The sequence below is a fragment of the Columba livia genome, chromosome 15, assembly GCF_036013475.1.
Source record: "Columba livia isolate bColLiv1 breed racing homer chromosome 15, bColLiv1.pat.W.v2, whole genome shotgun sequence".
In the NCBI taxonomy this organism is placed as follows: domain Eukaryota; kingdom Metazoa; phylum Chordata; class Aves; order Columbiformes; family Columbidae; genus Columba; species Columba livia.
This window is the reverse complement of record NC_088616.1, coordinates 1,541,489-1,555,770: the sequence shown is the minus strand read 5'-3', so window position 1 is coordinate 1,555,770 and position 14,282 is coordinate 1,541,489. Positions and strand designations below refer to the sequence as shown.

The 14,282-nt window shown below is 41.6% G+C and overlaps 1 protein-coding gene across 5 annotated transcripts in view; it reads right to left on the bottom strand.

The window, feature by feature from the left end:
• The window catches only part of TXNDC11 (thioredoxin domain containing 11), a 30,216-nt gene that overhangs the window by 11,226 nt on the left and 4,708 nt on the right, over positions 1-14,282 (bottom strand). For 3 of the 5 annotated variants that reach the window (XM_065030435.1, XM_065030436.1, XM_065030439.1), the window contains 5 exons: positions 13,648-13,745; positions 11,662-11,791; positions 3,660-3,753; positions 2,449-2,561; positions 1,084-1,284 (listed from right to left, as the gene is read on the bottom strand). In XM_065030435.1, the coding sequence (XP_064886507.1) occupies positions 1,084-1,284; positions 2,449-2,561; positions 3,660-3,753; positions 11,662-11,791; positions 13,648-13,745 (636 nt within the window). The remainder of the gene's footprint in view (positions 1-1,083; positions 1,285-2,448; positions 2,562-3,659; positions 3,754-11,661; positions 11,792-13,647; positions 13,746-14,282) is intronic. The other 2 variants (XM_065030438.1, XM_065030437.1) reach the window with 2 other exon arrangements.

Sequence of the window (14,282 nt, the reverse complement as noted above, 5' to 3'; positions counted from 1 at the left end):
TCACTGCCCTTGTCCTGCTGACCACGCTAGTTTGGATACAGGACAGGACACCATTGGCCTTCTTGGCCACCTGGGCACACTGTTGGCTCATGTTGAGCTTCCTGTCCATTAGCACCCCCAGGTCCCTTTCTGCCTGACTGCTCTCCAGCCACTCTGTGCCCAGCCTGGAGCGCTGCAGGGGGTTGTGGCCAAAGTGCAGGACCCGGCACTTGGTCTTGCTGAACTTCAGCCCACTCTCTCCAGCAGTTCCCTGTCCTGCTGGAACTGAGGGGCCACAACTGGACACAATATTCCAGGTGTGGTCTCCCCAGGGCAGAGCAGAGGGGCAGGAGAACCTCTCTGACCTACTGACCACCCCCTTCTAACCCACCCCAGGTACCATTGGCCTTCCTGGCCACAAGGGCCAAGTGCTGGCTCATGCTCATCTCGCTGTCCCCAGGTCCCTTTCCCCTACGCTGCTCTCTAATAGGTCATTCCCCAACTTACACTGGAACCTGGGGTTGTTCCTGCCCAGATTCAAGACTCTACACTTGCCCTTGTTCTATTTCATTCAATGTTTCCCTGCCCAGCTCTCCAGCCTGTCCAGGTCTCTGATGGCAGCACAGCTTCCAGTGTCACCACTCCTCCCAGCTTGGTGTCATCAGCAAACTTGCTGACAGTCACTCTATTCCCTCGTCCAAATCGTTGATGAATATATTGAATAATACAGGTCCCAGTACTGACCCCTGAGGCACTGCACTAGATACAGGCCTCATTCTTGCTCTTTCATTTGAGCCATGTCAGCTGGGACAGAAGACCAGAGATCGCTATCTCTCACACAGCACTCACCACACAGGGAACCCAAGGAACGGAGCTGGGTGCTTGTCCTAAACAACTGTTGACATGAGACAAAGGCACATTGTGTGGGGTGCAAATCCCTTAAGGGAGTTGTGGTAATATGGCTTGAGAAAATCTTTTTAAAAAAAACTGAATACTTGGAATAGTGAAATAAAATGAGGTACCTGTCACAACAAAGCTCAAAACCCTGACTAGAGCTCTCAAGTTCTAGTAGTTGTGAAGTAAAAGAATAATTATTTCACTTACTTCATCTAAAAGAGGATGAATTTCTGCTAAGGGATTGTAAGGTAGAAATATGAGCAGTGCTGGTCCTTTCTTCAGCTCGTTGTTCAGAAGAAGGCTTTTTCCACCATGTGGTCTCAGCCAGCGTATGAGCATCTCTCGGTTTTCTAGCGCCCACTTGCAAATGTTCTCAGCAGTGTAGTTCATGATGTCATTCGGATAGATCTTCAAGGGGGAAAAAAGAATTATTTGTCCTCACTAGGCTAGTAATGCCTGAAGTTCTCAAATATGGCATGCTTGGAACTCTCTTCCTAAATTTAATGACACTATTTAGCAAACTTCAGCATTACACAGACCCTTTCCTTTTGGGAAGTCTTTTGAAATGTTCATCGGATCGTACTAACACACCATCTTCCATGCAAAAAGTATTCTACCAGGGAAACTCCCCTTTCTTTTACTACATCTTTACAATCTTTACTTTTCTTGCTAGTATAACTTTTCCTTATAAGAGCTCAGTCTCTAAGTTGGTACCATCACATATCTTGTTTAATGGCATATTAGAAGACTTTTTCCCAACACTCAATATTAACTCATTTTAAATTAGTTTTTTAAGACCCCAACATCTAGAAACTGCATTTAAAACTGATATTTCTTATCACTGAATGCAGGGAAAAGAAATGCATTATATAAAGTGCTCACAGCTTCTATGGTAATTTTAATAAATTAAGTTTATCTTAATTCATTTGCCCAGACAAAAGTAGTTTTATGTATTTACCAGTAATTGAACCTGGGAAATCCATGTTTTCCCTAGTCTCAACTGAACAAAATACATGTTATTTCATCCTCACAGAGCTTCCACTCATGGTACTAGTGTGGACAGATAAGGTCTCCATGCCAAACAGCCAATCTGAAAGTTGTTATTTTCAGTCTTAGTCTTACAAAACCGAGGCACATGGATTAACACATATTACAAATTTTTAATTAATACAATTTGCATAATTTTCCTAATCAGTGTAATGTCATACTTTTAAACCAAAATGCAAGTTTTCACTATTCCTACCAGCTCAACACAAAATCTTTTTGTCCATAGCTTTCTAATTCTGACCCATGAAAGAGGTAGAAACTTTGGGAAAAGGGCTTTGTGCAGTCATGCCTGAGGTGCTCGGGTTTTTTGTGGTTTGTTTTCATAGAAACAATCAAGCTGGGTCTAAGCTATTGTTCAGAACAGCCACTGACTGGTAGAATGAACATGTACATTTCTACACAAAAATATTGTGCTTAAACATCATGTATCCTAAAGCTCCATGAGACACCTACTCATGGTCTACAAGGACAGAGCTTCAATCTCCATGAGCTGTCTCAGAGTCACAACGTAAATTCAATACTCACGAGAGATGAGTTGACGTGTCTGTGCAAATACACGCTGCCTGAACGCACCAGCGAGATCTCCTCTGCAACGCGTTTATCTGTGATCACTCCAAAGCGTATTGTCCCAAGGTAATCTGAAAGGGCAAATTTTCAGTTTTTAAATGCAGCTATACACACTTGACTTCTCTCCTGAAAGCCTTAGAACACCTTCAAAGCAAAACACAGAACACTGCTAGCTGGTGGCCAGTCACTAGTGGTGTCCCCCAGGGGTCAGTGTTGGGTCCAGTCCTGTTTAACATCTTGATTAATGATTCGGATGAGGGGATTGAGACCATCATCAGCAAATTTGCTGATGACACTGAGTTGGGAGGGAGTGTCGACCTGCTGGAAGGCAGGAGGGCTCTGCAGAGGGATCTGGATGGACTGGAAAAATGGGCTGATTCCAGTGGGATGAAGTTCAACAAGGCCAAGTGCCGGGTCCTGCACTTTGGCCACAACAACCCCCTGCAGCGCTCCAGGCTGGGCACAGAGTGGCTGGAGAGCAGTCAGGCAGAAAGGGACCTGGGGGACTAATGGACAGGAAGCTCAACACGAGCCAACAGTGTGCCCAGGTGGCCAAGAAGGCCAGTGGTATCCACACAACAACAGGATGCTTCTCATCTTTATGTTGCAAAGAACTGCCCCAACATATAAACAGGGAAATTACAGAACAAAACGTAAGAGAACAGGCTCTGTATCATATACCAAGTCAGTGGCACAGTAAAAATCAGGATAATGCCATCAATGTCCTTCACTTGCTGACAGGAAGAAATATCCATAAAATGTGCTAACCTTAACTTTACATACATTCTATCCAGAATTTACGACCTGGGAAAAAAGGTATTAAAGATATACAAAGTTTGTATGTGTAAATGGAAGAGGTTTTGTATTTTAGATTATTAATGCAAAACAACAGGGGCACAAAGCCCTTTCCATCACACCACCTTGTACCAGCTCTGTAACTCCATCCGGGAAAGCGCTTGGTCAATAGTTAGTGACTGCGGTCAACAAAGTCAAGTTCATCCCAATGCCCCTGAACCTGACTGTAATAACAGTCTCATAACTACATCAACATCAAGGAACACTCAAAAGGGAATAACTCCCGAGTTACAAAATATTGCAAAAAAAACTACTTAAGACCCTACATATAACTCATTCACAGATGACTTAAATCATGAAAATGGAGCTTTTACCTTTCTTTAATGAATGTAGTGCTGATGTGAAGAATGTCAAATAACCAGGGGGTTGAGGCGAAGCATTGAACTCAAAATAGCCAAGAACTCCAGGCTGAAATAATAAGAATTAGAGTTAATTAGTTCTTCTCGAGTACAAATATATGGGGCACAGCAATTATTTGCCTACAGTAAAACACAACAGATTTTAAAAAGACAATGTTTACTGAAGAACAGGTACTTTATGCTGCAAGAAAAGCTTTATTGAAAGACTGAATAGAAATCAGTTCTGAAGTTGTCATTCAAAAGCTACATATGAGAAAGGGATTTTATGGCCGAAGGATGTGTAAGTTTCAAACCGCATATTTCCCATATTAAAGTTCACTACAAACAATTAATACTTCCTTTGCAAATATTTCAGAGACAGTTCCAGCACCAACATAAGAACCACAAGCATCATAAACATTTCTTTTAGAACTGGAATATCAAATATAACTTTTCAGAGTATGAGCAACTTAAACTGTAGCACTTCAATTGTTCGCTATGTTGCACAGAATTAGCAACTACATATGAACTCACATATTTTGTGTGTAAATACTTGAATTGTCAGGATCATCGCACCACCGAGCTACCGCTCATTGTAAATTCGTGCAGTGTATCCTGCAGGAGTCAGAGACCAGCTGCACAAAAATCCTGCAAGAGCCCCATATCCCACCTGCATACCCAGGAAGTTCTTCAAATTGCCCAATTTAAAGGACTCCTCCCTACACAGGCCTATGGGCTTTACCAAGTATGGAGCCGGAATGGCTTCACATCAAATTCCAGAAGAAAACCTGGGAGAAGCGGACTTGGAACAGAGAGGTGCACGGTCTTTAGACTCCTCTTGTTCCAAAATCTCAATTAAGTTTCGGGTTTAAATTTTGGAAAATATAATAAATTTAAAGATATTATTATTTATGGGTTTTAATACATGGCTCAAATTGGTTTAATAAACTTTGAGGGCAGAGTAAGTGGCGGAATTTGGTTATTTTCTGTTCTTTGTTTCCCAGTTCCACACAAAACAAGAGCACTCAGGGACTGCTGTGGAACAGAAGATTTCAGACTCATCCATCATCCATTTGTGTGGCAAATATATTCCCACACAAGTATTCTCATTTGGCATTCCGCTTTATTTTTTTGCTGAGATTTACGTATAACATTTTTAACTGATTCTTTAAAAAATAAACATATATTTTGCCTGGTACTGTCATCAGTGGTATGAACTCAGTTATTCTTATCAGCCAGATGAATTGAGCTACTTCAGCTGATTAGCAATCTCAAGACATTCACTTATAACAACACTACCCATTCCAACTAATGACCCGTTATTTCTAGGAAGGAATTATTCGTCATGAATGAATGCTAAACACAAGATCCTTGTACACAAGCATTCCTTATGAGGTACTCCAAGACAATTTTCAAGGATAAAAATGACACACAAGCAATTAGTGAAACTTCTGCAATAACAATTGTAAAGAAGGAAATAAAAATCTAAATAAAACTGAAATAATACAGCAAAATCACGGCACTCATTCTTTTTTCAACAATAAACAGGTTAGGAATCAGTGTTCATGTTTTTCTCCGAGTGCCACATTAAGACAATAAAGAGAAACAATCTCTGGTAAAAACCTGCAAAGCATTCAAGTGAACCCAAGTAAGGAGACAGATAAGACGGCCAAGATTTTAGTTCCCTATTTCCTAGGACCATTGTTGAATCCTGTTACTGTACAAAGCAAACTCATGGCACCAAATACTGAATGGAAGAAGAGTCAAAAGTGCCAGTAAAATGTGACAAGAAAAAGTGAGATCTAGAAACCTTTATGAAGTTGATTCCCAAAGGTGATGTTGTGATTCTGCCAGTCCTGTTGTACACTCACAGCAGCCTGAGACTTCCAGATCATGAAGAACAAGATGTTTCCATGAGACATTTTTGGAAAATGCTTTTTCAATAAGAGAAAAATGTAGTCGAAAGAATACATAATGCTATACGCCTGATCATTAACCTGATTAATGTCCTTTTAATGATCATAATTAAAATTTCCTCCCTGTTACAGGCTGCAATTATACATGAGAAGAATGTCTAAAATGCTGTGTTTCTTTTCTAAAGTACCATGCAAATTTTCCTGTTCTTCCATCAGAAGAGATCCATTTGCTAATACAAACCACTCTGCTCATTTTAACAAAACTGAACGCTTCCAGGTGCCATAAAATTCACAAGGAATCTTGCTCCAGCAAGCGATATTCAAGTCTTACAGAAGAGATCTCTCCATGTAAATAGCTCCTAATTCTGAACACAAGTGCGCTGAGAGGAGCTCGATGGCAGCACCTCCCGCTCCCTTGCATGTAAGAACCTCCAAACCACCAGTAACTGCAGCACCAGCACCTGCGTGCGGCTGATGTGGCACCTACGTCCAAGCTGTAAAGAACCAACAGCTGCTTCCATGCAACCATCTGTATGGGATTATGGTTAATTACCTTCACACAGGCAGTTAGCAATAATCACTTGAACAGGATTTACCTTGCTAATGCATAAAGTGGGAGGATAAAATATTGGAATGTGACACAGGGATAGTTTAACGACACCACATTAGGAGTGTTGGTGTTGCTAGACTGGAGTTGTTCTTCCCATAAAACGATTTTCAGGATCTGTCTCAAAGCAAGTGAACAAACCTAGTCATGTCAGTAGTTAACGGTCATTAGCACCTTCTCCTAATGAAACTCATAGATCGAAATACAAAAATCTTTAATTGTAGTGTAGCCTATTTCTTGCTTCGTGTCTACATCAGAGGAATGGAAGGTGATGTGTGATGCCAATTAAATAACAGACTTGACAAGAGTCTCAACAATTACAGATCAGCAGGTTCACAGAAACTTTAAGAATGAATAGAGATCTTCAGATGAGTAATTTGAATTGGAGAAGAGCCAGCAATGGTTTTATTACTATCAAGGTTTTATTACTACCTTTGAAGGAAGGAGCAAGTGTGCAGACGACTGATCTACTCAATGCAGCATACTGGAATTCCCCAAAAGCCCACAAGAAGTTAACAAACACACTGCAAGAAACTAAGGTGATAAGGAATAACATGGAAGGTTCTTTTCAAGATTAGCAGAAAAGTGAAAACTATGGGTAGAAATCATTGGTTCTCCACAAGGACAGCCAGCTGGGATGTGTACTGCTGCTCATGTAGTTCAACATTTCTATGAACGCTTTAGAGAAGGGAGAGAAAGGTGACGAACAACATGTGCAAAGGTTATTGGGAATCATTGAAACTACAGCTGACTCAGAAGACAATATTAAATGACTATGTGATGAAAGAGCTCTGAAATTTCAAAGCCAACTAATGTGAAGTAATGGGGACAGAGAACTGAAAAAGCCCCACAGCTACTGATTAGCTTTTACAAATAGATAAACGCTTTTACTACGCCATTATTTCTATCCTGATTTGTATTTATTTATATTTATGTTTTGGCTATATTGCATTGAGATAAGGGAGATTTTTATTACTTTTTCAGAGTATCAGGTGTGTGCTGGCAGGCAATTCCTGCCTCACTTCATCTGTGAACACAGGAAAGAAAACAGAAGAGGAAAGGAACATGTTATCTCTGGGGACCAGAAGAACCAGTATTACACACCACTAATTCTATACCATAGAAATGCAGAGAAGAAACTCTTAATCGATATTACATTACTTAAATGTATGAGTGTGTTCATTTTCTAACAATGTTATAAACATTGTGCATCCAGAACTGAAGGCAAACCCTCACGTCCCCGGTTAACACACGCACCAGAGCGCCCACACAAGAGCAACTGTGAAGTCCAATGCAGCCGTGGTACCTGACGGTGCCTCCTCTCCTCAGGCCAGGAAGTTATGAGGTCCCCGGGCACACCCCGTGTTTTCCTAAGCGAATAAAGCTTTTTGTCTGACTAGAGAAGCCGCACGTTTTCCTTCTCTGCGCCTCGGAAGGATGAGGCCGTTTCTAGTAGCCGGGCTAGTCAGATGAGACACGAGACACGCCAGTTTGGATTAAAATGGAACTATTACATCTCTGCAGTTACGAACATAAAAGAAGTCTGATTATAGGTACTTCCAGGCACCTGGAGTTATGGCAGGAACCGCGTAACTTTCTCTTGATGTCATTTAAATCTTTCTATACATTCCAAGATTTTAACTGCTTTCCAAAGGGTATTTTTCCCCTTGCTCTCAAAACTTCAGTTCTAACTCTTATCCAGCTCTAGTTTTGCACTAGTATCCTTCCACAAAAAAAAATAAAAGGCACAAAAAAAACCCAAACCCCAAAAAAAATCCAAACTACAAAACTCACACATAAAAAAATGCAGAAGCTGAATCTTCTCAGCTTTCAAGTCTTCACGAATTTTTTTTCACGTGGTTTGAGCGCCCTTTTGTGAGGCCAATACAGCACAATACAGCATCTCACGACAGCCACAATGTGGCTGAAAAATGGACATACCAGCACATAACTAAAACCAAGTGCTCTCACATGTAGCTGGATTCTGTTCATCAGGATTTCATTTGAACACAAGAGATCATGCTGCTAGATTTCAGCAACTCTTCGTGCAGTTCAACTAAAAAAACAAAGCTTTGACTGTTTATCTCGGTACTTTTACAGCACTCCTTATTTCGTGCACGCTAACGCGTTATAATGGATTTCAATATCCCACTAAGTGTGAGCAGAGCTCCTGGTTTTCTTTGCTAGATGCTTTTTCTGCCAAAAGCTGCCAACGGGAATTCGAACAGAAGATTAAAGCACCAAAAGCTTCACAGACTAGACGGAAAATGGTAACTATGGGCTTGAAGTCCTGGCAATCAGTAAACTGACAGGCAACAACAAAATGCCCTGGAAACAAGAGAAGGAGGGCGCAGGAGCTCTTTTAAGCGTGGAAAAATGTGCTGAGTAAACTTCAGCTCTACATGATGCCCTGCAAAGGAACCACTCACCTACTTACAAACATATTGCATGCTCCGGATTACACAGAGTGCCGTCCTTGGACAGCGAAACAAAACAATGAGGACAAAAAGTGAGTGACAGGCAACTCCTCTGCCACCTACTGCTTCCTCAATACAGGAGGCCCTGGCAGAGCAGAACAAAGTGGTAAAGGAACAGAACGGATCAGCTGCAAAGGGGTTCCTTCCTACTGACATTTTCCGTCAAAAGTAAATACCCCTAACACAAGTTTGCAGAACCTGTTTCCTAGCGGAACACAGGACGGAAAATGACACACTGAAGGTGACAAATCTTTCAGAAAATATTCTGAGCTTCAAATTAATTATTTTTTCAATGAAGAAAATCAGAAAAACCTGATCAAGCAGCAGCCAGTGGTCAATATGCATAATGTTCTATCCTTTACAGTCTTTTCTCCTTTCCCTTCTGCTAAAAATTAACATTTTTAACATATGAAAGATCAAGAATTCCAGGGAGACACTAGCCAAGGCTCTCACAATAGCAATTAGTGTGTGCCATGCACACACCCCCGTAACCTGCTCCACTCCTCAAACTTTCCAACTTAAACAAAAGAGTCGCTCCCTCGGTTGTAACTTCTCCTACAAATAGTATAAAGTTCATCAACTTGCATGGCAAACATTAGAAAATGTTCACATTTCTAACTGCTGAAAATGATGAAACACTGTGTTTCTTTCTGGTTTAAAACTGACTTCTCCTTTGTGCCTGTAACTGTTTCCCTCTTCATATCCAATTCTCTTTCCTTAGGTCTTCTCTGCATCCCAGCTCCTCATCACTCAGCAGTTGCTTTTCTTTTCGCACTCACCTGGATGTGCACTGGCCAAGGCCATGTTCTCTGAACACATCTCGCTGCATGAGCTGGCTGCTGTTTTTGTATCCCCTTCTCCCTCTCTCATTCAGCTTTACAGAGGTGAGACACTGAGCACCTAGTGCCACAGCCTGGGAAACAACCTCAGCCTTAAACAACCGTGGGGCAGCAGGACAGACCAGACCCTATTATGACCGTGAGCGAGCACTGGGCCCTTGTGGCCAGGAAGCCAATGGTCCCTGGGGTGGATTAGAAGGGGGTGGTCAGTAGGTCAGAGAGGTTCTCCTGCCCCTCTACTCTGCCCTGGGGAGACCACACCTGGAATATTGTGTCCAGTTGTGGCCCCTCAGTTCCAGCAGGACAGGGAACTGCTGCAGAGAGTCCAGCGCAGCCACCAAGATGCTGAAGGGAGTGGAGCATCTCCCGTGTGAGGAAAGGCTGAGGGAGCTGGGGCTCTGGAGCTGGACAAGAGGAGACTGAGGGGGGACTCATTCATGGGGATCAGTATGGAAAGGGGGAGTGTCAGGAGGATGGAGCCAGGCTCTTCTGGGTGACAACCAGTGACAGGACAAGGGGCAATGGGTGCAAACTGGAACACAGGAGGTTCCACTTGAATATGAGAAGAAACTTGTTGGGGGTGAGGGTGGCAGAGCCTGGCCCAGGCTGCCCAGGGGGGTTGTGGAGTCTCCTTCTGTGCAGACATTCCAACCCGCCTGGACACCTTCCTGTGTAACCTCATCTGGGTGTTCCTGCTCCATGGGGGGATTGCACTGGATGAGCTTTACAGGGCCCTTCCAACCCCTGGTGTTCTGTGGTTCCGTGATTATATTCTTAGTCCATTACAGGAAAAAGAACCAAAAAATGCTAAACGTAAACCGAAATTGGGTATTTAGAGCCACAGAATTTGAAAAACAGGAAGGGGGGAAGTTTGAACACAGAATTAAAAATATCTGTTCATTTGCTAAGCAGTATTTTAAAAAATATTTTCTGGTTCGCCCCCTCCATTTGTCTTTTCTCTTAGTCCTTTCCCAATGGAAATGCACCTCCTACTGTAAAGCAAATTTATGCTCAATGACACTACCCTTATCAGTTACCTTTTGCAGACTATCAAGAAATAATTCATCTATCACAGACAAAAAACCAAGCACAGCTGTTTTCAAATCTCTATAGGAGGCAAAAAAAAAAAAAAAAGAGGTTTAGAATGGGAAAACTGAGGCAGTGAAAAGGACAACACAGTTGTTTGTGATCACAGCATCAGAGACAGACACACAACCCACCACTCCTGACTCGCAGTCCCCGCTTAAAACACTAACACTAAACTGGGGGATAAACCGGAGCGCGAGCAGCACCTGTGCGTGGGGATGGCCGGAGCGCGGCCCCTCCGGCTCCCACCAAACGGCTCCATCGTGCCCCGGCACCAGCCCTCGGAACACACACCAGTTCCAAGAGAACTCTGCCTAAAGCCCCTCCTGTGTTTTGGCCCCTACTAGCACCACCTGCATCCATTTGTTGATCAGGTTTTCTGTTCTGCTCTAACAGCCCGAGGTTTAGCAAAATTACGGCGTTTCTCCATTGTGCACTACAGAAATGAACAGTAACAAAGGGACTGTAAATGGTTCTGTGGTAAGTGCACTTTGTCTAATTGGAAGACGGTAATCCACTAGTATTGCCACCAATCCTGGCACCTCTGAACACAACAGACTGGAAATTAATAAAACACAATGATTGAAATTATGAAGTTACAGTAATCAAATTGGTTAGGAGCTGTTATTTCAACTGATTTCACATTTGTTTTTACTTATCAGGAAGGTTTAATATTCCTTTAAAAACTAAAGTAATGGTTATATATTTCTCAAACGCTTTCCCAACTTACACTGCGGGATTTCTGTGAACAGATTCCTCCCTTATTTCTTGTTCTTCCGTAACTTTTTGCTGAGGTAACAACTTTGATTGTTGTCTCTACATACGAAAGCACTATAAATTAAAAGCATCGCTAAATCATAAGAGTCACTATGCAAGGAACCAACATTATGAATTTGTCATTTCATATTTTTATGATTTTAACAAATTTACAGGGCACTGACTTCAGGATCCTGAAAATAAAACTGGTACTTTGGCGCAGATCAATTTTAATTGTGAAACAAGTCAAACTCTTTCTGAACCACAGTGGTAAAGCTAGAGAAGAGAGACAAGTACCTCATAATTTGAGAGGAAATCTAGTAATTTTGATCGAGACGAGATGTAGAGTAGTGGTGTCATCACCCGGCGAACAAACTTTTCAATATAAACAGCACTCATAGGGCCTTTGTATTCAATTGGTCCAAAACTAGTACCAAAAAAAATAATAAAACATTAAGACTTAAATTAGCAGTAGAGTCCTATCTCTGCCACCCCCGGGAGGGAATTACACAGACTCAGCCTCCAGGGAACTGCTCCCTGGGTTAATTAGCAGTGGCTTCTGTGACTGATGGAGGAGCTGAAGCTGCAGCGACTCCTAGGCAGCACCTATGGGCAGATGCAGCGCGTTGCTGGGGACAAAGGGACAGAGACCTCCTCCCAGTCCCATCAGAGCAGCTGGTAAAATGCGGGTATGGATTATGACATGTATCTTATACACGTATCTTTCTGCTTTGTCCGAAGTGACCTGAAAATAGAGATCTGAAAAATGCCACTATTTTCACTTGATTTTTTAAAATCTTTACAAAGTTCAAACAGTATCAACCTGAAAAGGTGCGGTACTTTTACAGAAGACTTTTACAAGTAGCACCCAATAAAGCAGGGACTTTCCCGTCAGGCCACTGATGAACATTCAGTCCACAGATCCAGCTGATCCAACAGTTTATACCACATTAAGCGGTGCTAAAACAGAAGGCAGGCTGGGCCTTGTGGATGCGATTCTCCTTCGTCCCCTTGAAATCCTATATCTGATTACTCATCATTAGGTTGGACATAGCGTCACAGTCCAAATGAAATCAAACACAAAAATAATGAGGAATTAGTCCATTCCCACTGAATAATTAAAAGCGATATATCTTTTAATATACTTTATACTTACAGACACTCTGAAAAGTATCAAACTCACACTGATACACCTATATTCAGATGCTTGGAAGTGGTCTTCTAGTGCCCAGTAGATGATTTTAAATTCTATGCTGGCTTTTACAAACCTGTGTCTACAAGCTCTGCTTCAACGTGGCACGTGCCCAGTACATGACGCCTGAGGTTTAATATCTCAGGCATGAGGGGCGGATTGCCCTTCGGGGTTTTATCAAGTATCTATATGAATTCACATCTCATCTCGTTGCAACTCTGTTTAAGGTTACTGATAATATCAAAGTGTATCCATCTAATGTGTAAATAAGTTTAATGCAATGTACACCCAAGTGGGATTGTTGTTTTTATTACAGATTGAATTGCGCTAGTGTCATCTGTGTCTGTTCCAAGTTCAGCTGACAAAGATAGGGATTTTTCCTCCTCAATACATAAATCCCTCCCAAAAACCAGAATCAGCCTCTGTAATGGAAGAGCTGCAGTTCAAAATTAGGGTATACAAGTAAAATGCAAGTGATATACTACACAGCATCCAGCTCTGTGGTGTGTTTTCTTACCTTCTGCTCCACACAAAGAGAAAAACAAAAAAGGATAATAAACACAAATACTAAAAAACAAAAGTGAGATTATATAAAATGTTATACAATGGCATCTCAACATTTGGAGCATAAACAAGTGAGCGTAAAGTTCAAATTTAGAAGAAAGTCTTCACTACATAGTGCCATTTACATATGCACTTAAATTCCACTGAATTCAATAATCCATAAACACGTTGTTGCTGCCTCAAATAAGGACCAGCTGATATAATCCATCCACAGAGCAAGCAGACAACTGCAATTAATACAGAAATCTGAACTCCTTGCTTCTCATTAGAGGCAGAACTTCCAGGAGATGCACAGGCAAAAGAAAATTTCCATAAAGACAAAGAATTGAGCAGCATGTCATTTAAGTGACATTTACAGCCTTTCTTGACATTCAATAGCATAGGGATGAACTTCACCTGGAATCCGCTCATCTATGACTATTGACTATAGCCATAAATATAACATTTTCAAAATTCAACATTTTATACAATCTCTCTGTTTCCCAAAACAACAACAAAACCCCCCGACTGCAGGTGTGAAATCCTACCTCCGATGGTATAAGTGTATCACAGGAAAATAAAAGAAATGCTTCTGCTTCCTGCATTTCCCCTGGTTCCACCAGCAATTTACAGCCACAAACAGCACCTGCAGAGCGGGTGAAAATTCACAGCTAACAAAGTAAACAAAGGACATTACTGTGACCTTCTCTAACTTGTGCTTTTCCTAAGCCGTTCTATCTGCTACTTGCAGCGTTTTTTCAGCTCAGTATTCAATTTCTGCCTCTCTAAATTCTATCACACAAGACTTTAAAAATGTTTTTGGTCATTTCGCAACAGAAATCCTTTTGGTTACTTTTCTTTCTAGTTTTTAAGCTTCCTAATCGAAATCATTCAAACTTACTAACTTAGTCATGATCCGTATTAGCTACTTTTTCTGCAGAGTGGAGCTCAGTGAGCAGAGGTTTAGGACTTGTGACGTGTTCCCAGGTAACCAACTGCTGGAAAGCAGTGCTATAGCTGCTGTCTGATTAGCTCATCTGATTACCAGTGTCTCCAAGGATCCTGGAACTGTTTTGTCTTCAATATATGGACCATATCAACAAACAGAGATTCTCAATTTAAAGATACTATGATAGACTAAGTTTCTTAAGAGAAATTAGTTTGACCAGTAATACCAATAACG